We start from the raw sequence: 23,264 nt of genomic DNA on the forward strand, positions 1-23,264 counted from the left end.
AACAGAACTACCTCTTTGCCCTGCCCCAAAGGAGAAGCTTTCATTGGCAAGCTGCTTCTTCCTTCCCTACTCTTTAATTTCCTTTCTCACTTCCTCCGTAAACAGAATCTCCTTCTTTCTACGTCACTGTGCTTAAGGGTTGAATCCTTGGAAGCAAGTTTCTTTTTTCTCTTCCCCTTGGTGCCAGAATACCCTTTGTCCTTTTGTCTTCCCTCAAAGTATCCAGAAAGCATTGCTTCGTTCTCATTTAGGATCTTAGCATCTCATTTAGGATCTTAGGATCCTCATTTACGATCTTAGCAGTCTTCTATCTGGAGGGGCAGAAAAGCACAGGGCTGGAGTACTTTTCCCTCCCGTAATCTATAGCGGTGACAGCAGGAACACCAGTTTTAGCCCTCCCTACAATATAGGAGCTGCTCCTCTTGGCACCCGCATCCTGCTTTCACAGCATGAGCCCAAGAGAGCTCACGCTGCCCAAATCCAGACTGCTGTGTGTAAGCTGACAGGCAGGAGCAGCGTGCGCAGGGCCTTCTTTGCCGCCTGGCAGGAGCAACACCTCCTGGGCTGGAAAGGACTCACAAGACTTTGCAAAGACGGGTCTTCTCAGCAGCTTGCATATCTCACTCATTACCCATGAGTGGACTATCAGGTCAGCAGAGAGGCCGTGTCACAGGTATACACAACCAACTGAGCCAGGAGCCAGCTGGAGGCTAGGAGCAGTAGCCTGGGTATCAACACCTCAGGCTCCCTCTTCTCCTTCCCTCTGCCACCTACTACTTGGACTGCAGTACTAGCCAAGTGAGACGACAGCCCCTTTGCGTCTGCCAGACACTTTAAATACTTATCCCAAAGACTTGTGCAACCCAAATAAAAGTGGTCAGACTAAGGCAGAAAGGAAGGGAGTCACAAGAAAAGAGAACCAAAGCAGAAATCTAATTTGTAGGACTGAACCCTCCAGCATACTCCCTCTGAAATCATGAACACTGCAAAAGAAGCTCAGCCCCTCGGCAGATTTGCTCCATGTGGCTTATCTGGGCACACAGGAGGCCTGTGACTGCACAAGGAACCAAGTCCCCATCCCCCGAGTCCCAGATGATCACCCCAGCAGCTATGCCCTACCTCATCCTGGAGGGCTGCATCTAAGGCCCCAGCAGGAACCATAGAGACAATACCTCCTGGCCACCAGTGAAGCACAAGCTGTACAATCATCTTGTGCCCAAAGAAACTGAAAAGCAAGTCTAAGAAAGTATAATTTAGTAGCAGCAGAGCATTTCAATGGAAATGCTAAGTTTTATTTTTTGTGAAATTATAGCAGTGGTTTAGAAACATTTTCCAGTCCCTTCCTCCATGCTGCTCTTGTGACAGTCTTATCAGTGAGAAGGTTGCCAGTGGGCCACCCCCTGCTGTAGACAGTCTATACAGTACAAACTACCTATCACTGCAGAACACTCCATTATAATTAAAAATTAATGGCAAATGCACTTTCTCCTTTTCTCCACCCTCAAAAATGTGTATCATTCCGGGGCCAAAGGCTTGTGGGGTACCAAGCTCTTTCTGTTACAAGCTCACTACATCGCTCAAAAGCTGCCTCCTCTGTGGCAGCGTCCACATCAGTTTCACTGTGCTCTCATGCTTGTAATCTGCCCTTGAAGCCTCCCCTCTCCCTAGGCCACTTACAGCAGCGCTATTGTTTTTAGCAGTTCAGCTTTTCAGCTGACTTGAAGATCCCCGGCGGCAGTCCCTTTTTTTCTGACTGTGTTCCAGGTTGCCATCGGTTCTTATGAAACGACTCCCACACCTTTTGGTCCCTTGCCATCTACAGCCAAGAGGGTACCTCCTTTCCCTTGGCTTCCTTACCCGAGATCTGTCTGCTGCTAGATTAGCTGCCTGGGCACTGGAGACGCTGGCTATGTCTGACAAGCAATCTCTGAAGGTTTCCGGGGCAGTATTACACACTGTCAGCATTGTTAAAGCTGAATAGCTCGGCGACGGATCAGGGCTGCGCAGGACATCATTGCTAGAGAGGCTTCCTGAAGGGGCTTCCTTACTGGAACGAGGGTGACTCACTCCTACTCAGCTGCTCTTGTTTCAGAGAGATTAAGCTTCTGCTGCGACAGGATAGTAATGATGTTCGTGAAAATCGCTCTGAAGGAATAAACACTTACTGGAATAAAAAGAAGAGAAAGGATACGTTTGGGAAGAGCAGCAATTGCTGTCGGTAGCTTCTTGCTGCTGAACAATTTCCGAGTGCATGGAGAGCTCTGCGCTTCTTTGTGTCAGGCACAGGATAAAGCGTCCGCTGCATTTTCCAAAATGCAGCTGCACCCAGCCAAGCTGTGAAATGCAAAAGACGATCACAAGAGCATATGTATTTCTGTTTGTGCATGCTGAGGATCTTGTAAGCACTATGGCAAGCCTACACATGCAAAGCAGAGGTAACCACCTGCCCATCTGCTACACCGGTGGTGTCACTATTGGGCCCATTATGCATTACAGATCCTCCAGAAGCCCTGTTTTCCCTGTGAGCAGCTCTTCCGTCACACCTCCAGTGCCAGCAAGATCTGCCGGGGCATGCAGGGGACGTGCAGGGAGGCCAGCAGGAGAACTTTTGCTCACCAGCGCTTGAGTTTACAATGTCTGTCTGACCTTCAGCTTGGCCACCCTGTCCTTCACCCCAGGTTCATGACTGGGAAAAGGCATTCCGCATAATGCTAGCGCCACTTTCTGGCACAGGCAAGGCCCTGGTGCTTTCAGCTACCCCCCCCAAAGTAAGGCATTTCAGGAAACTCAAAACTCATTCAGGATTGCATGTGCCCAGGCCCCTGACCTGGGCAGAAACACGCCTGCCCTGCTGCTGGGAGAAGAGCCCGGAGCATGGCTCAAATAACTGATAACTTTTTGACACAGGTGGCAGAGGAACCAACAAGGAGAGGTGTGCTGCTGGACTTTGTGCTGACAAAGAAGGACTAGGTAGGGTTGTGAAGGTTCGGGGTAGCCTTGGCTGCAGTGACCGTAAGATGGTGGAGTTCAGGATCCTGAGTGGAAGAAGCAGGGTAAAAAGTAGAATTACAACACTGGACTTCAGGAGAGCTGACTTTTGCCTTTTCAAAGACCTACTTAGAGGAATCCCATGGGCTAAGGCTCTAGAAGGAAGGGGAGGTGCAAGAGAGCTGGTTAATATTCAAGCACCACTTCCTGCAAGCTCAAGATCAGTGCATCCATATGAGTAAGAAATCAGGCAAAAGAGTCAGGAGACCCACATGAATGAGCAAGGAGCTTCTAGAAAATCTCAAATGGAAGAAGGAAGTTTACAGAATGTGAAAAAAGGGACTGGCCACTCAGGAGGAACGTTGTCAGAGTATGCAGGGATGAAATGAGGAAGGCTAAGGCTCACTTGGAATTAAACCTGGCAAGGGATGTCAAGGACCATAAGAAGGGCTTCTTGAAGTACATCAGTAGCAAAAGGAAGACCAGGGAAAATGTGGGCCCGCTGCTCAATGAGGTGGGTGCCCTGGTGAACAGAGAATGCAGAGAAGGTGGAGTTACTGAATGCCTTCTTTGCTCCAGTCTTTACTGCTCTGGCCAGGCCTCAGGAATCCCAGACCCTGGAGGTAAGAGAGAGCTTGGAGAAAGGAAGTCTTTCCCTTGGTCGAGAAGGATCAGGTTAGAAATCATTTAGGCAAATTCGACACCCAGAAATCCATGGGCTCTGATGGGATGCAGCCGCAAGTGCTGAGGAAGCTTGCAGATGTTATTGCTACGCCAGTCTCCATCATCTTTGAAAGGTCCCGGAGAACAGGAGAGGTGCCTGAGGACTGCAGGAAAGCCAATGATGTCATGCCAGTCTTCAAAAAGGGCAAGAAGGAGGACCCGGGAAACTACAGACCAGTCAGCCTCACCTCCACCCCTAGAAAGGTGATGGAATGACATTCTGGATGTCATCTCTAAGCATGTAGAGGAAAAGAAGGTTATCGGGAGTGGTCAACATGGATTCACCAAGGGGAAATCATGCTTTATCAATCTGATAGCCTTCTGTGATGGCATGACTGGCTGGGTAGATGAAGGGAGAGCAGTAGATGTTGTCTACCTTAACTTCAGCAAGGCTTTTGACGCTGCCTCCTGTAATATCCTCATAGGTAAGCTTAGGAAGTGTGGGTTAGATGAGGGTACAGTGAGTTGGATTGAGAACTGGCTGAATGGCAGAGCTCAGAGGGTTGTGATCAGAGTCTAGCTGGAGGCCTGTACTTAGTGGTGTTCCCCAAGGATCAGTACTGGGTCCAGTCTTATTCAACATATTCATCAATGACCTGATACACAGAGTGTACCCTCAGCAAGTTTGCTGATGACACAAAACTGGGAGGAGTGGCTGACACACCAGAAGGCTGTGCTGCCATTCAGCAAGACCTGGATAGGTTGGGCAGAGAGGAACCTAATGAAGTTCAAAAAGGGCAAGTGTAGGGTCCTCCACCTAGGGAGGAATAACCCCATGCACCAGCAGAGGCTAGGGGCTGACCTGGTGGAAAACAGCTCTGCAGAGAGGGACCTGGGAGTCCTGGCGGACAACAAGTTGACGATGAGCCAGGAATGTGCCCTTGTGGCCAAGAGGGCCAATGGTATCCTGGGTGCATTAAAAAAAGCATGGCCAGCAGGTCGAGGGAGGTTATCCTCCCCCCCTACTCTGCCCTGGGGAGGCCACATCTGGAGTACTGTGTCCAGTTCTGGGCTGCCCAGTTCAAGAAAGGCAAGGAACTACTAGAGTCCAGCAGAGGGCTACAAAGATGATCGAGGGAATGGAGCATCTCTCTTATGAGGAAAGGCTGTGATGCTTAGGTCTGTTTAGCCTGGAGAAGAGAAGACTGAGAGGGGATCTCATCAATGTTTATAAACATCTAAAGGGCAGATGTCAAGAGGATGGGACCAGACTCTTTTCATTGGTGCCCGGCGACAGGACAAGGGGCAACAGGCACAGACTGGAACACAGGAAATCCCATCTCAACACGAGATAAAACTTCTTTACTTAGAGAGTGGCAGAGCACTGGAACAGGCTGCCCAGAGAGGTTGTGGAGTCTCCCACTCTGGAGACATTCAAAACCCACCTGGATGCTGTCCTGTGCAACCTGCTGTAGGTGACCCTGCTCTGGCAGGGGGGTTGGACTAGATGATCTCCGAAGGTCCCTTCCAACCCCTACCATTCTGTGATTCTGTGAAATCCTGGGCATCTCTGCCCCCACTCAGCTTGGCTGTTCTGCCCTGCCCTGCCGGTTGCCTCCTCAGAGACTTCGCTCCCTCTTATCACTGGCACCCGGCTTGCTTTCAAGTAGTAGGGTCCAGCCACAGGCTGGCATGGTGGCTGGGGTGCCTGGCTGCTGACTGAGGGCTTCCCAGGGCTCTGCTGGGCCGATTAAGGCTCATCTTAACCCTCTTTCACAGCCATTCGTGCTGGGGAGGCAAGAGACGCTCAGCTTGAAAAGCTTCAGACAGCTCTCCCATGTGCAAAGAGGTCCTTTCACCAGAAAACCTCCCTGATGTTTCTTCTCAGTGCCATCAACAACGGTGGAGGCACTGCCCTCAGTACATCAAAGCCGGCTGACACCCTCTCAGCCTGGTCCCAGGGTGCCATCAGCCATGTTTAAAAGTGGCTGAGGACGCACATGGAAATGGAGCAAGGCCCAGTGGGTCTGCGGAGCCATGCGTGCCAACTCGTGGTCACCGTGCTACAGCTCCCTCCCAGGCCTGCTGTGGGGCTGAGGCAGCAGCTCAGCTCTGCTCCCCACCAGCAGGTTGGCTCTGTGGAAACCTCCCTTTCAGCAGAAGCTGCCTTCCACCCACCCACCCAAAATCAATCTCTTCCCCATTTATTGCTCCCCTCGTGCCAGGGCCAGCAAAGCCCCACGGGGAGCTTGACAGGCCTGTTGGCAGGAACAACACTGCTCCGGCCACCCCCTGCCCTCAGCACCCTGGTGCTCTGCTCCCCCCTCAGACCTGCCTGAAGACCCGTCCCCCACGTTTCTCTTTCCTTGCCATCACCATGGCGTCACCTCGTGGATCTCCCACCTCTAATTAAATGTTCTGGCACATGCCTTGGAGTACGGACACAGATCCAGACTCCCATCACACTGACTTAGAGGACTTCTGACCCTAGCAGCAGGCCCTGACTCTCCTTGGCCTCTGAATGCCCATCACCTTCTTCCCCATGCCAGCAGTTCCTGGAAAGCCACAGACAGGGCACATGGCAGAAGCCCTCCTGAAGACCTATCCTTGTGCTCCACTGAAAGCCCCCACAAGCCCCACGAGAGCTGTAAAAATGCCAAGAACCACAGTGGCAAGTCCTCCAGTACAGCTGCAGTACACTGGCAAGCAGCGAGGGGCTGGTTGCATTGACCAGTCCTCACACATGGCGTGGCTAAGCCAAAGTGCCCTTGAAATTGATTCTGGACACCGCAGATGCTGCTCAGGAGGAAGGGGTGCAGACATAAGAACTGGGCTTTTTTTTTTCCTATGTCCTACATTTTCTGTTTTGTGCGAATACAGGGTGACTGCTGCACTTTATTTGACCCCGGTGGCGATACAGCTACAGAAGAAAGGAGGCATTTATCCCTCTGCAGAGACCTTCAAACACCTCACTTGATTTTCTAACACCCAACCCATTCCTCTGCCTCAGACCCAGGTGGGATGAAAGCCACTCACGCAGCTCAGTCACACCTGACCTTCCCCATCCAGCTGGCAGAACCACCCAGGTCACACGCCACCTTGCCCTTCCCCAGCCCCACACCAGCCTTGCCCTCAGCTATTGCTGCCTCTCGTGACAGCAGCCCAACAACACAGAAAATGAAAAACACACGCCTTCAAAAAGACCGAGCACCTGGCATCAGAAGTGCTTTAACTGCAGTCGCGCCCACAGTAAAAATTATAGTCCTATAAATTACATGCGGAACTGTAATTTGGTCAAAGTCTTTTTAAGGTTTCCGACCAAGCAAGCTGTAGATTGTAAAGGTCATCATAAAGCACTGGAGAAGTTAAAATCTGTATGACCTCAAGAGTTTTCTGATTACTTTTTATCAGCTGTAACTTGTAACTCACATATGCGAGAAGCAACTAGTAGTTGCAGAACTTCCTGCATACAAATCAGGAAAATTACCTAGAGAACAAAACCAACATGGCCAGATGCAGCTTCAAGTTAGACACTATGAAGGGAAGGGAAGGGAAGGGGCAGCCATGCTTTGCATACCCCTTAACTTGTAGTGCACGCATTGGGCAGGGATAACAGAGGAAACAGAGGTTCTTTATTCCCCAGTAAAAGTCCTTTCTCCTCACCTCCAGCATCTTTGCAGGACTGGAAGCAATAGACGAGATGAATCATACAACATTTGCAAGACTTGTAAAATCTTATCAATTCTGAAGTCCAATTTGTGCTAATCAGCGCATATCACAAGTGCAAACGTTAACCCAAAGGAGCAGCTAAATGACCGGTGCAACCAGCTGAAATTGAATCATCTGAAAGTTCACTCGTGGTCATATGACCAAATCACCACACTCTCCCATTCTTCCTCCAACTTACTTCCCTCTCTTAAACAACCATAACAGGATGATGTGTCTTGAAGTCTCGTTCACCACCCTTGTCACGAGCTCCTGGAAGTGTGCCAGCGTCGGCATGCAACCAAACACTGGCTTCCCTCAGGAGCTGGGCAGCTGGTTGCCCTTCTCATCCAAGATCTCACAGTCCCCTTCAGAGGTGCCAGGCCACCCATGCTGCCATGCCTGCCACTCAGCATGGGACACAGCGCCACCAGGGAAGGTCTGCCTTCACGCTGGGCCTTATTTTCTCCTACTGAGGTTTTCCAGTTTCTTTTCGGCCAGCTTATAGTCCAGGCCAAACATCAACCTAAGATACCACGTGAAGAACTGGTGGGGCAGTACATTACAGAGCTAAACTTCTTCAGTTACAGGAAATACATTTAGGCGATCCTCATTTATTTTGTCTTTGCATCTAATTGATCATCAGCATCAAATTGATCACCAGCATCAAATGTGAAAAGCCAGTATTTCCCAGGAGTGTCAACAAACTGACGTCATTTCAGCAGCTCTGTACGCAGTATATAAAACAGAAGGGAGTAAAGTTCAATTTTAATAGTGCAGCTGATACTGTGAAGTAAACAGGCGCTTTCTTCTCAGGATTTTTAAAACAGATTTTTCATCTTTTGAGATGGCTTAGCATAAGAGTCAAATTCTGCTTTCAGCTATATGGGCATAAATCTCGAGTAACTGATAGTCTCAAAGCAACACCAAACTCACATTTTCTTCTTCACTGAAACTCTGAAACTGTGCAACAGAGGAAATGGCAACAACAGAGTAACTCCACACTTTGAACATGGCTAGTGAAAACAGTGCTTTGACTCTGTGAACCACCTTTTCTCCTGCAAGCTAGTAATGCAATTAAACAATTACTACACACAAGAATCCCAAACTTTTCAACAGGATCCAGAAAAAGCAACGTTTTAAAGCAGGTGTTTTCCAAATTGTACACTGAACTCTTGATTTTAGACCAGTAAAACTTCCTAACAGCCCACAGTTTCAGACTGAGGCAAAACTTCACAGCAAAGCAAAACCAGAGATTTATAATGCATGTTAACCAGCTTTTCACCACAGCAGCACCTTATAGTGTCATATTGTGTTCTGTATATCACCCATTGTTTAATTTTGTAAAGAAAGCTTTGATATACTCTAAGTTTTTGGAGCGCCACCTGTTACTCATAGACTTTCTTTTATTCATAAAATGTCAAAAAATATGTGTTTCAGGGGAGAGGGAAACTCAAAGGAGACCCACAGTTACTTAGCAGCCTAATTTTTGGCACTAGCCCCATGAAGACAAATTAAGGCTTTCAATGCTCTTCTCCAAACAGGGATTTCTCAAGCTGATCAACAAACAGGATTCTAAAATGCTGCCTGTGAACAGTAGGGGAACCTGAAAACTTGCTCCGTATCTTTTATTGCAAAATAGACACCAAAGGGTAGGACCCATCTCACCTGATTTTAGCCATCTAAACTAAACAGTCAGCACCTTGTCTCAGCAAGTCACTGGAGTTTCCTCTACCGCCAATGGCATGAGACTCCCACCAATTTTTGCATGGAGAAAGAAATAATAAAGGCATCAATGCCACTGATTGGAGAGTGCAGATCATTAGTTTATGATAGATGCCAAGGTCTGGGAGGATCCCACCGTGAAACTTCCAACAGTATGCATGGGGTATAGCAGACGCCCGTATGGAAAGCTGCAGGCCACAGCAAAAAGTGCAACTAATTGCAACGCAGCCCTGGACCCGTAGAGGAGCAGGAGGAGGGGGCTGGTCCCTGGCTCCATCAAAGGGGGGACTGGGGAATATAGGACTGTGAAAAACAGCAACGATATAACAGCTCATAACGCAGCCTGCAACTAGTAATGTCCAACTTATTTTACTACCATATTTAAGTATGAGAAACCTTAATGAAATTTCAAACACTCTCAAATGTTAAAGGGTCAGGCTTATCCCTGGCTTCTATCCACTTGCCTTACTTCAGCACAATTTGACTCCAGTGACCCCTTTTCTTTTATTTCCAAACCAAAAAGTATTATGAATTTGCTTCCCTGTGATAACAAGTTCCCCTCAAATGTTTTCTTTTCCATAAACCCAAATAAAGAATCAAAGCTATAGCATTAATTGCAAACCCCCAGAGAAAGTAAATTTAGGGAAAACTTAAAAGACTTTCCTAGAGGCCTGTTTGCCGCAGGTTCTCTCTGATGCTTCTGATATTTTTGCTCTCCGGTATTTTTGAAGATACACTGTGTTTCACAGACGGGGTGACTTTTTCTTATTTATCAATCTTGCATAGTGAAACACTTAGTATAGAAAAAAGACTTTCTCAGGGTCAGTGCCTCACTGATGGCTTGATTCTGAAGAAACAGTCCTGGTGAGCTACACCTGAAAATAAAATCATCTGGGAGATGTTTAAAGACTTATCATCAGATCTCAGCAGCTTGTTGGGGAAAAACAAACTGTAGTGTCTCAAATCACCTATTTTAGCCCAGCTGAAGTGCTGACCCTGCCAGTTGTCACACAATTAAAATGAAAAGTCCTGAGTGTTTTGTTTCCCCGATTTCATATGGAAATGAGGTGCAATTGCATTGCCAGTCCCTCTCATAATGTTGAATCTGTCAGTCAGCTCTCACCAAACTTGACAGAGGGAGAAGACTTCTCAAAGATAATTAAGCTCCCTCAAGCTCCATGAGCAGCTAGGGTAACAGCAGAAAAGACCTAAATTAAAACCTTCACGAGGGCAAAGCTGGCAGAGTGGCATACACCCTGCTTGGCAGCAGCTAACCAGCCCATCACCACAACTTACTAACCTGGCCACGAGCAGCCATGTCACTCTCAGCTTGTGCACTCCATGCTGCCCCTTGGGTGGACTTGGTTTCAAGGGGAAGGGCTGGGAAGGACAGGGAAATTGTCAAGAAATACCTCAAATCCACAGAACATGAGGCTTCACCGGCTCTTCTGCTCACAGAACTCCTTCTTTTTTCTTTTCTCGTTATTTAATGGCTTCCAAAAGTTTGATGAAAGACCTTCACAAGCAGATACCCATTAAATGGAAAGTGGAGGCCCTTTAGTGTTTCTTAAAATTGAACACTTTCCTAAGTTGAAATTCCAGGAAAGTACCGATTATCATTTTGATTCCTTTAGGATTAAACCCTAGGAGGTTTAACTAGGATAGCAAGATAAGAAAACAAATCCAAAGAGAGCATGCTTTAAAGAAGATCTAAAGCCTTCCAAAAACCTTCACTTGGCAAGTTCAATGTAGTGTTGAATCAGACACAGCAGAACACCACACAACCCTTTCACATATGAGATCTGTATCTTATCATCATTCATTTTAGACAGTCCCAAATCAGACTGCTACTGTTTGTAGCATTTCAGCCAATTATTTGAAGTCATTTTAAGCTGATTTATTACATTTCTAACTTTGAACATTCATCATTCTGCAAACAGCCCAATGGGAGACGACCTACACTTTAACTTACACATTTTACAATGGTCTTCCTCTAAAACTGTTTGTCAATCACAATATTTAAATCCTACAAAGTTTACTTCTTGTTTTCTGTACATTTGGATTAGAAGTCCATATTGTATTTTGATAATACGTTGGGTTCATAGCTGAGGTACCACAACCTCAGTATGGAAAAAGTTGCTGCCACGGCATTGCATTTCACATTTGCTGTTCCCTTGAATAGCATCACCTAATGTCCTGGTTTGAGGTAAACTACAGCTAATTTACTGTTCAGTAATTTTGCTTTTTAGCTAAGCCTCTTCTAACTAACTGAAGTCTCTGAAATTAATGGTGTATTTTTAAGACTGCGGTCTGCTCCCAGAGTGATAAAACCTGATTACTTATAATTTATGCCAAGACATGGTAGGCAGAGATGCTCTTGCTTATTGCTACAACACCCAAGGGCAGATAACTTTGTCGTGTGCCCCACTGGAGGGTCGGAAGTGGAAAAGCATAGAGGGGTCACACCTGTGGGGAAGAGCGGACAGAACAGCTGACCCAAAACTGACCAACAGGGTATTCCATCCCATCTGCCTCACACTCAGTATAAAAGCTGACGGATCAAAGGGTCTGCTCTCTTTAATAGATGGCCAGCATCTGAGGAGGACTGTGTTTGTTTGCCTGCCTTTGATCCCAATCCTGAATCCAGATCCGGAATCCAGCTCCCGTCCATTGCCGAGTCCAGTCTGGGACTTCCCCAGTGCCAGCCGGTGATGTGACTGTCATCCTGGGAGCTGGATACGGTTTTGTGTCTATTGTACAGACTTCATTTTTTTATTAAGTTATTAATTTTCATTAAAGTAGTTTAGTTTTTTTCCCTAAGCTCATAAGTCTTTCTCTCTGTCCCTCCTCTCCTTGGAGAGAGAGGTGGGGGAGAGCATCTGCCATTTGTTTCGGTGGCCAGCCCAAACCACAACACCCAACTGGCTGTGTTTCTGTCATGACAGATATGGATGCTTTTTTTTTTTTCCCCAAAAAAATGTGTAAATTATACCAATACAAAGCATGCAAATGTTTGCATCTATCACTGAGGTAAGCAAGCTGTACACAGAAGCTCTAACAAACGCACCAGATGTGAGGGAATGCAATGATGCTTACGATAGAGAACCAGTTAATTTTAGCCTCTTCAGCGCACAACTAGGTACCACAGACAAGAGTAATTAATTTTCTTTTTTCAAGGCTTTTGAAAAAACAGTGGCTCAGCTTCTAGCATGCCAGACAGCCATAGATCAAGTCGACTTGCAGTTTGAGTGAATCTGAATGTCAAAGTAGAATCCATTACACACTACAGAATTTAAGTTTTCTTTTATTCGAACAGAAAAAGAGAGGTGAGAAGTAACAGCAATAAAACTGGAACACGGGATGCATTCTGACACAGAAGAGTTATGAAAAGCAACAAAGTTTTCCTCACAGTACACTAATTCTTAAGGATGGACCAACAGGATTATTTACCACTGCAACAAACTATGTATTATCGAGATGACTGCTTTGCTCCCTATACACGGTAAACAGACAACATAACCTGGATCATTTTTGAAACCCATTATCAACAAAATCCTGCTCAAAGAAATTAAGTCTGCCCTATCTCTACCAGATCACCTAAGATTGTAATTGGGCAGCTAAAACCCAACACGTTTTCCCAAGTATTATTTTAGTTGGGTTACCTAATTTCCGGAAAGGATTTTGTCAGAGGAACTTAGAGTTTTTTTTCAGTCAAGCCCATCTCCAACAACTCTTGCAGCATAAAAATACAGGAAAGAAATAAGCAGTTGGTGTCAAAGAGCTCTTCTATGCTTCATACTCAAGTATTTTAAGATCTTCAAGTAGTTCTTTTGCAAGTGCTTGCAGATCTGCATTGCGGCTCTTTGACAGTGCAATGATACGCTGAAATGGCAGAGTATCACGCATCTCAGAGGCTGATTTGGATAATACTTCTGGCTCCAGAATCACAGACTGGAGGAGCCGCAGAGCATGAAGACAAACTTCTGTATCTGGGTCTAAAAGTGGGGGAGGAAAAAATCCGGTGCTTATTAGAAGCGAATCCCAAAAAGTAGCATTAAAGCTCTACAGTGCCATTCCTCACAACCCACCAGGCAGACAGGGAATAACTGAAGTTTCACAATTCACAGCTGCCATTTGGTGCTGGCTGGCTGGCTCTAGAAGGAACCCGAAAACAACACCTTTGCCCTCCTCAGCAGCTTGTGCTCAGCAGTGTTTGGGAGGGAGAGATAAGCAGGAACCCTTCTCTTGTTTTCCAAATGTTGATAATGATGTAAGTCAGGGAATTTATCAACTTGAATTTATCCAGTCAGTAGCAAAGATGTACTGGTGGATGCAATCCAATTTAAGAGCAGAACAAGCTATATCCCATGACTATTCAGACTTAAAAAACAAACAGACCAACTAATCAAATCTGCAGTAAGTCAGTAAATCACTAGACTTTTCTTTAATTTCTTTTTTATACAATCCTTCAGATTTCTTCAAAGCTCAATAAAATATTAATCTTTATAAAACTCTCTGGCAACCATGTATCAACCTTCCAAGTGTTTAATTCAATTTACACAAAATTGAAATGGGTACTGAAGCCAAGCACTGCTGCTTAGGAATGCGTCAGAGAAATGTAGCAAAGACCTTTGACTGAGTCAAGCTAGGAAGACATATAATAACTCTACTGTTAAGAACACAGGATGCATTTTTAATTACTAAAACATTAGGAGTATTATATTTTAATCATTCACAACAGTCCATTTGCATTTAGTTGTTTATAGCTTTATCAAAAGCATCTGGTAGAAAGTCCCATTTTTGCACTTCTCTATTCTGCTTGTTCCAAATGAAAACGTATAATATATTTTTATGGCTGAAGTAGTTATTTGTTCCACGTGCCATGCATTTTTAATGTGCTTATCATTAGCATACCTAGTCTTCAGCAAGCTTTTGATAGTGTTGTGCAGAAATGTTGAGAAAAATTAATTCAGATCACTTTGCGCACAAAATCACCAGAGACCAAAATCTCACTGAAGAAGCATAAATGCAGTGCAGCAATAAACCACACTATACTGAGTTTGAAGGAAGCATTTGGTGGGCTGAAGCAAGTTCATTCCTTTCCTGGCTTATTTAATACCTAATACTGGTGACCTGAAAAAGGACTACGGAGAATTATTCATTAAAGCACAAGGGGAAATGTTGAAAGCACCCAGGGGAGAAAACAGAATGTGATGGACACTGAAAAAGCATGGATTTAAGCATGAAACTGACTGTTGAGATGGGAATTTTTAAGTAATTCCAACTAGCACATAGCTGAAGTACAGTATTAAAGACTGTGACATCTGATCTATATCCACGAGCCAGGCACTATCTCTCTCTTCCTCCATTTTCCATCATAAATGAGATATGTAGGTCTTCTCTACCATGCCTTCTTCCCTATCTAAAGTGTAAACCTCTTAAAGGAATTCTACTTTCTCCTGGGAAACTAGCAGAGCGGGGTATAACTTGAAGACACACGAATTGTCTACAGCCAAATGATAACATGCATTTTCTGATTTTCTGTGCAAGGAGAATCTTAGCTATTGGGCATACTGGACAACTTTAGACATTCAAATCAGCATTAAAAAAAATTATTAGTGCTGCACACCCCACAGAAGTGGCCACACCCATAGCACAGCCACTCCTATTGCTGCCTCCTGGGCTGAAGGCTATCATCATCTCCAGCAGTACCTGTTGGTGCAATTTTCTGAGTGATGAGCAGTCGTAACTCATGGAGAAATGCTGCAAATCAGCCTCACAGACAGCAAGACTCTATGTGCAATTTCTTGGGCAGCAACACTTCAGTGAATCTTTTTGAAAACACCTGAGTGCAAGCTTTGGTTTTCAGATTTATTCTGACTTAATCAAAATATAACTAAAAGCCTTCAATTCATCCTCTCATTCCTTCCATTTTTGTCTTCGTGCCTGCCAGAGGGTTTTTTTAATTCCTTTTTTTTTTTTTTCCCCAGATATAACGTTCAAACTCTGCACGTATCACCTGGCCCCTTTCCCTGTACTTAGATATTCTACATTTATTCACCGGCAATAGCAGCAACAAACCAGAGCCCGAATACATAAGAAGAAAGAAGCTTTGGGGAGCGAAACCTATGTAATTCACTACAATCTTCCCCCGTGTGACATTACTCCTCCATGAAATAAAGCCATTAATACTTTTAATGGCTTGCAATACTGCTGGGAAGCTTCATATATGCAAGATGTTTAAAATCCCTGGATGAACAGTGCTTTGTTATTAATACTGTTACAGGCATCTACATTATCTGCAAGTGTTTAAAGGCTGCAGAAAGTAAAGAATTGATCAGGGAAGAAGCATTAGCAGGGGAGCTAACAAAATTAGGATCTGTAGGAGATCAGGAAATGATTTCCAGCTTGACAAGCAAGAACATTTTCCAGTAAGAGCAAAGAGGTTCTAGTAAGAATCTCCAGCAGCAGCCAGGGAAGCTCAACGGCTTGAGTCACTCAAATGAAGAACAGATTAGGCACTCAGGCATACAGCAAAGGAAGGAAATGATCCTCCACCAGAAGACGACTTAATACGCATTTAACCTCTGATTGCCATTGTTTTGCATGTATTTTGAGATGCTTCGAGTTAAATAAATACATATGCCTTAAAATATACTCCCTTAGGATTACATGTGGTTTTGAGAATACTACTTATTACGGATAATCATATTTTCTAAGAGGATTTAAAAAAAAAATACCCTAGAAGTCTTTCTCTTGTCTCTTCAATACCATTAGCGATTTTTTTCTGAAAACCCTGTCTAAGAATAATCAGAAGAAATGTAAGGAATCTTCACTATTCAGCATTATATTTATTTCAATAGCTTCTAGATTTAGTAATTTCTACACTAGCTGAGTGACATTTTGATTGTACAAGATCAAAAAAAATCCTTTAGCTGTAATCAAATCACTGCATCGTACCTTCCCAACAACTAGCACACACACCTCTTCAACTAAAATTTCAAAACTACAATCATTATTTCTGGGGAACTGGGAAAGAAATCAAGCTGCTTGCCTCTGTCGGGGATCACAAGCGTAGCATAAGACTACCACCATCATAAAACGCTGATGCAATTTTAACAAGGTATCAAACTGCTGGAGTTTGCTGACGTTCTGCTAGCTGCCAGCACTACCGTTTGATGTCACTGGCTTTCAGTCACTGACAAAAGCAACTGATAACGTGGACAGATTTTAGTCACATCTGTCATTAGCACCATGCTCTCAGACAAACTGTTCCCTACAGCAGGGTTTAAGTAATTGCATTACATCAATGCTAAACAGCTTATCTACAATTGGCTCCGAGTTGTGTGAACTCGATTTACATGTGCCCATACCATTCCCTGGTCACCTGAAGTCAAGATTTATTACCAGCAAGCTGTTTACAGCTGTGTCTGTGTACAAGAGCAGTATTTCAAAAGCTTCCCACCGCTGTTTTAAATGTCATTCAATTCAATTACTGTCTGATTCTAGTATGAAGGGGCGACCTGCCACTCCCCTTTCCTTTTTATGAACCTGTCAGACTACCTACATATGCAGCATGTCTAATGGAGAGAGACTGAGGGCCACAGCTTGCCCCATGTGAGATCTCTGCATTGCCAATGCTGGCAGAGCTGAGCCAGTATCTGCAGCGGCAAAGAGTTTTCCGGACATTTTCATAATGCTGATAGGTCTGAGGAGACAAGAAGTGTTGCAATAAAGACACCACGTGGGGAAGGAGCAGGGAGAAACCATGGCAGAAAAAAGACTGAGCTTTGCTGCTGCAATTCCTACGGATGCAAATGCACTTTCTCTCTGCAACATATTTGCCCCAGCTCCTGTATAACAGCTCGGTTTGCTTCAGTCTCCTCCTTGGCCAGGTGACTGCTCTCACATGGGGTTCAGCTAACCAGAACTCCCTACTCTCCTACAGACACATACTTGTCATGCTTTTATCAGGGAAACCCTTGAGAGACTCCCAGGGTCCAGATTGAAGCAGCAATTTGGTCCCAATTTGCCTGACTGCTACTGAGTGAAAAAGAGCTTGCACAGACATCGCTCAGCAGCTGGCAGGTTTGTGGGTGAGCTGTTAGATACATTGTCCAGCTCCCATTAATCCTAGCTTGGGTTTCTGAGGATTCCCACAACAGCTACTGAAGGAGAGTAACAACGTAAGAACAAACCAAAGCTTTACAGTGACAGATGCGTTTACCAGAAGTAAGGTTTCTCACGTGTATTTACAAATGGAGAAACACTGTGCTCCTCAGAAGAACAGCAGTTTGCATGAGTCTGCTGTTAGGCAGGGCAAGGACCTTGTCAAGAAACTCCCGCTCAGATGGCGAGGACAGCCACACCGCGCCCAGCCGGCCCTCCATCTGGGCAAGCGTCATTTGCAGCAGCTGCTTAGCAAGAGCATGGAAAAGGGCAAGCGTTCAGCGGACTTCCCCTGGCCACTCTACCAGCCTCTCGGCTAAATGTGGTTCAGGGACGTTCTGCGTCAGAGCTGACATGTTTGCATTTAAGAAAATGGATATGGTCTTAAAGGGCAAGAAGGGCAAGACTCTGTGGAAGATTAGTTTCACAGCCTGAAGAGTATGAAACTGTTGAGCACTTGAAAGACTGGTAACAGAGGTTTTGATTTACGAACAAAAATTTGTTTTAATACAGACATCGGTTTATAAATAGGGGGGTACTGTTTGTCCAGATGTCTTTTAAATAACATACTGCCATGCAAATAACCTGAATTTTCAAAACCTCTCACAGCCATAACCAATTCAAACACAAAAGCAAGGCATTAGAAACCTTCAGGGTTAGTCATGAAAAGCAAATATTGAAGGTTGCAGGCAGCATTAGCAAAATGAGAATGTGCTTCATACAGGCATTTACAATAGAGACCGTCATTTGCAAAGAATTTGGATAAACAGGGTTAGATTTCCGTGTGGAACTGTGGTGGAGAAAACTGAAGGGCAAGATCTAAAATTAGTCATACTTCTCATGTTGTCTTTTGTTTAATGAAGTACCTGGAGCAATTTCCCAGCCATAGACGAGAAATGCCACTGACATAGTCTCTCTGAATTCCACACTTTCTCATGTATCCAAAGAGAGCAGCTTTTTTAACTCCATTCAAAGAAACGTAAAGTGGGGGAAACCAAAATAAAGATATAGGATAGTAAAAACAATAACAAAACACAAAAAAAACCACCACACAAAGAGTCTAGACCCGTTTTCTCCAGCACTCATTGGTAGATGTTCTGTATGATCAAAAATGAAAAACATAAATCTAGTCTTTATTAATACCTGAGCTGACTGTGTCTTCTTATTCTTCAGAAGATCCTTGGCAGAGAAAAGTCCCAGTCTATCTCTTTGGGAATTACAGAATGGAAGTCTTATTGCATCTACAGATGTAAAGCACCAGAAAAAAATATTGACAAATCTCAGGTGGATTTCTACCCAAAATTATGTAACTTCTTTTTCTATTGCTGAGGACAGGGCTTCTTTAAATCTGAAAGTTATGCAAAACCCTTAGCCAAGACATCAACCCAGGGACAGCAACTGATTGAGAAAAGTAAAGCTGCCTATTTTCTCCAAGACGGGAACAGCTGCTCTGCAAACAAACGGTGCTCCACAAGAAAACTCTACTGATCCCACAAGCTGCTCCACAGCCAGAAATCTGAGTCATCATTCACGTGTTTTACGCTGGGAAGGTAGAGGTAGGCATAGCTGATACATAAGCAAAAATACAACAGCTACATAAGCTATCAGGGTACCTATTTCAGTGAACAGTGTTGCTTATTAAAGCGTGCCCATCTTTTAGACTGTATTTTAAAAGGCAGAAAAAAAAATAGCCCACTTCAAAAAGTGCTAAACCTACAAAGATCTGCATTACCTTCAAAAAGTGTGTCAAACGTTTGTTTTTCTCCTATTATCAGTATAGCCTCCAGCAGAACAAACTATTAAGAATTCTTGTTAGCGAGCGTGAAGTCATACTGGCTCATCCAAATTTTTCAAAGACGGTAGGACAGATGAACCCAGTTTGTTGTTAACATTCTTACTCCACAAGAAGTCTTTATTAGATTTTTCCTCCTTTTTCTTCTTCATGTATTCAATGTCAAGGCATATTTCTGTCTCTTCAAAAAGCCTGCTAGACAACCCTAATCAAATCCCTCTTTGCTTCAGGTACAACATAGCAGAATAGAGAATCAAGTTGATTATTTGCTCTCTTCACTTAATGGGGGGGTTGGACTAGATGATCTCCAGAGGTCTCTTCCAACCCTATGATTCTATGAAGGACATTCTTTTTCAGGGGACATGAAGACTGGGCCGAGACTGAGAATTCAGAGAAGGAATTCAAGGGATTCATCAGTTGTGTACAAGCCAATGGGAGAAAACCAGCCTTGATGTATGGGCTGAGGTCCCAGACACTTGTAAATTGATGATGGAAAAGCAAACAGGATGGTTCTCTGAAAATAATAATAATTAAAAAAAAAAAAAAGTCAGAGGATGATTTCTGGGGCCTCTCTTAATGGGAATACAGATAAAAGCTTACAGAACTGTGGAAAGCTGAATCATCTCATAAGCCTTAATCAAAACACTCTTTGAAGAACATTCCTGCAGGAAGGCAGCATATACAGGATACCCTGCCAGCAGAGCGTAGCACTCTACTCTCTTGCATGGAAAAAACTGTTAAGACTTTATGCTGTAGCAGCTCCAGGTGTTTATAAGCTGAATCATGGCTAGCAGAAGCTGAAGATGCTGGCCATGGAAACAGAAGAGAAGCAAGAGTGGGAGGAAGCTACTCGGTTTTGCAAGTAGAAACACTTAGAAATAGATTAAATGTAGAGAAAACTAAAGAAATCTCATCCAAAGTGATGGGAACAAGATCAGGTCTTGGATCTGACCTCTCATCTGATATACAAACTAGACAGCCCTCTCCCTTGACAGTAAACAGAATTCCTCCAAAGTCGGAAATCTAAACCAGCAAATGTGGTTTATCTAAGAGTCTTCCTCCTTTGCTGTAACTGGAGAACTTTATTATCAAAATGCCTGGATGCAGTCCTGAGTAATGTGCTCTAGGCAATCCTGCTTTAGCAGGAGAGTTGGACTAGATGATCTCTAGAGGTCCCTTCCAACTCTGATAATTCTGTGATTCTGTGAAAAAGTGAAGGAATTAGCCATGCCTGCTATTCCTTCTCCAACTCAGCCATATACAATTCACACTCTCAAAGGCAGAGTAGCATGCCTTTCCATTTCTTATTTCCCTTAGCAACTGAAATTAATTATAACTGTGCCCCATTTCATCCTCTTATATGACCTAGGAGCCTTCTTCAAACAGACTGCATCAAACAATTAGCTTCTTTGTTTTATCACAACATTTAGAACAGCACATTTGGAAACTCATACTTAGGGGTTTTGAGGGTGTTTTGGGGTTTGGGGTTTTTTTTTGTTTGTTTTTATTTTTTGGTTTGGTTTTGGGTTTTGGTTTTTTTTTTTTTTTTTTTTTTTTTTTCCCCTAAAACAACAGCTCATGTATATATTAGCAAAACATAAAGTAAAAGGAAAATCTGGACTAACATGTTCAATTTCTAAGCACAATAGAACAAAGGACCATGCATTCAGAGTTGTCCGAGAATACAATTTTTCTCAAATTATATTAAAAAAAAACCTACAAAACTGGTGTTTTCCAACAGTCTTACAAGGATTACTTAATTTTCTGAGATCCCAGAAGAGAGAGTCTATGGCATTGCAAAGCAGGAAATTATTTGGTGAAAAGCACCAGTACCTACATTTTCTGTAAAATAGTTGAGGGAACTATGAGCAATACAAGTAGCTTTCAGCTTCCCAGCCCAAATCAAAGCTTTTCCAAAATTTCAGTATCAAATTAATTCCTTGAAAATCAGATGCAACCTCTCTCACTTCAGTTGCTGTTAGCATTTACTAGTTTTATTTTAGCAGGGTTTTGCATAGCAGCACAGAGTGCTGGGATGACTAACCTCCCCAGTCCTATGAACTGCACACAAAATCTTCTCACAGACAAGCCACAAAGACTTCAGAAAGCCAAGACAGAGCAACTCTAGGAGCAGCTGATAGGCAGGACAGTGTCCCGGCTCCGTCCTTACTGCTGACTGTTCCTTACAAGCTGTGCAGACAGCTGCCAGCCAAGTCCAACATGCACTGGCAACATCAATCTCTGCTGGCTCCTATGCAGGGATTTGAAGCCTCTGAAGGAGCAGAACTTTGATGTCTCTCATGTACCTGACAGTGGCAACAGAAATCCTTGATGTCCTTGAAGACCTGCACTGGCCCAAAGGCAAAGCTGGGAATAGTACTCAAGCCCTGCAAGCCCTAACCCTATTAGGATACAAGGCCTCTCTTCAGCTGTAGACAGGGTCACTTTTGTCATGGGTGAGTGTAGTTACAGAGGCTGGCTTCTTTCCCCAAAATGTGTCAGAACACAGTTATGTTTTCTTTTATGGTAGTTAAATGGTAGTGAACTGATACATACTTTCACCTCAGGATTTATTTCAAAAGTTGGGATGTGAAAATACAGGTGGCTTTTTTTAATCTATTTCATCAAATTTCTCCATTCCCTATTTTTAATTCTACCATCCAGAGATTTTATATTAAGGGAATATTACATACAGTGCCAAAAATGTTGCAGGAAATACACATCATCTCCCTCTATTTGCCCTTTTTGTTTACTTTCAATCTGACAAACGCTATACATATCCAGGTTACAGACATAAATTTCTGTTTTGTTATTTGCAACACCCATTGTCAGTCTACAATCCCCAAAGTCACACTTTACAAGGTTCTTAGAGCAACTTACCATTCAATAGCCACCAAAGCAAAGGAATAAAACCTGGATTTTCACTGATGTACTTCAAGCCTTTCAAGTTGATACTCACATTGTAAAGTGACATTAGCATTAGCCTAGAATTGAAAGAAAGAGATGATAGAATCATAGAATGGTTTGGGTTGAAAGGGACCTTAAGGACAATCTAGTTCCAACCTCCCCACCATAGGCAGGGACACCTCCCACTAGACCAGGTTGCTCAAAGCCCCATCCAGCCTGGCCTTGAACACCTCCAGGGATGGGGCCTCCACAGCTTCCCTGGGCAACCTGTTCCAATGTCTCATCACCCTCAGGGTAAAGGATTTCTTCCTAATATCAAACCTAAATCTACCCTCTTTCAGTTTAAAACCGTTGCCCCTTGTCCTATCACTGCATTCCCTGATAAAGAGTCCCTCCCCATCTTTCCTGTAGGCCCCCTTAGGTACTGGAAGGCCACTAATACAATAGATGATATCATAGAAGAGATGATGCCCTTTGATTTCTTTGCACATTTTAGCACGTTTTGCTATTTATGCCAAGCATGTCCTGATGCAGAAGCCTATTCTAATAATTTATATTTTGATAAAAGAGACAAGTCTCAAATTATATATAATCAATGTTGTGCAAAACCTTGTTTCTACTGTTAAATCACTTATTTCACACACATGGAAAAATATCCCATGCAAGAGTAAGAAATTCTCATCAAAATCCATGAGATTCGTTACGTGAGATGTGGAAAACCAGGACTTGGCATTATGTGACCACACAACCTATAAAAGAGAACTTTTGTGGTGACAATCCCTACTGCGTAGACGATCGTTTCAAATAAGCTGTTTGCCCTGACAAATAAAAGGGCAGCTAGCAAACACAGAAAGCAAGACTATACTGAGTACTAGTAACGTCAAAGGAAGTCTCTGCTGCATCGGTTGTGCAACACTGGCCTTTCTGTACACTGACCCTCCAGTCAGCTGAAACAGACACATTGCTTATGCCATCCTCTTTCACACATCCCCCTGTTCCTCCGGCAAATGGGAACAGATGCAATATACAGCCACCATACAGCAAACACCAATGTAGTCTCTCTCCACTGGCAGGAGAAGTTACTACGCCTACAGAAGCATTTGGAAGAAGGGGACGAGCCTGAAGGACGGAAAAGGGAGGTATTAATAGTCCCAGCTCAGTTTAGCATGCTCCCTCCTAAGTGAGACTCGTCCCTTCTGCTATGGGTGCAAGGCAGAGGACCGGCTTGCTCTGCCTGCTCTCCAGCCCCTCCCAGTCAGGCAGGGCCATACGATCTGGGCCATCAAGTAAGACCCTGCTGTGAAAAAAATGACTG

The 23,264-nt window shown here is 44.1% G+C and overlaps 1 protein-coding gene across 2 annotated transcripts in view; it reads right to left on the reverse strand.

Moving 5' to 3' along the window:
- Positions 1-12,867: 12,867 nt before the first annotated feature.
- The window catches only part of HSF2BP (heat shock transcription factor 2 binding protein), a gene marked incomplete at both ends in the record, with an annotated part of 36,501 nt that continues 26,104 nt past the window's right edge, over positions 12,868-23,264 (reverse strand). For both annotated transcript variants that reach the window (XM_082498781.1, XM_082498780.1), the window contains 2 exons: positions 12,868-13,076; positions 21,923-22,026. In XM_082498781.1, the coding sequence (XP_082354907.1) occupies positions 12,868-13,076; positions 21,923-22,026 (313 nt within the window). The remainder of the gene's footprint in view (positions 13,077-21,922; positions 22,027-23,264) is intronic.

The sequence above is a fragment of the Vanellus vanellus genome (genome assembly GCF_965231255.1).
Source record: "Vanellus vanellus genome assembly, chromosome: 1".
NCBI lineage: Eukaryota > Metazoa > Chordata > Aves > Charadriiformes > Charadriidae > Vanellus > Vanellus vanellus.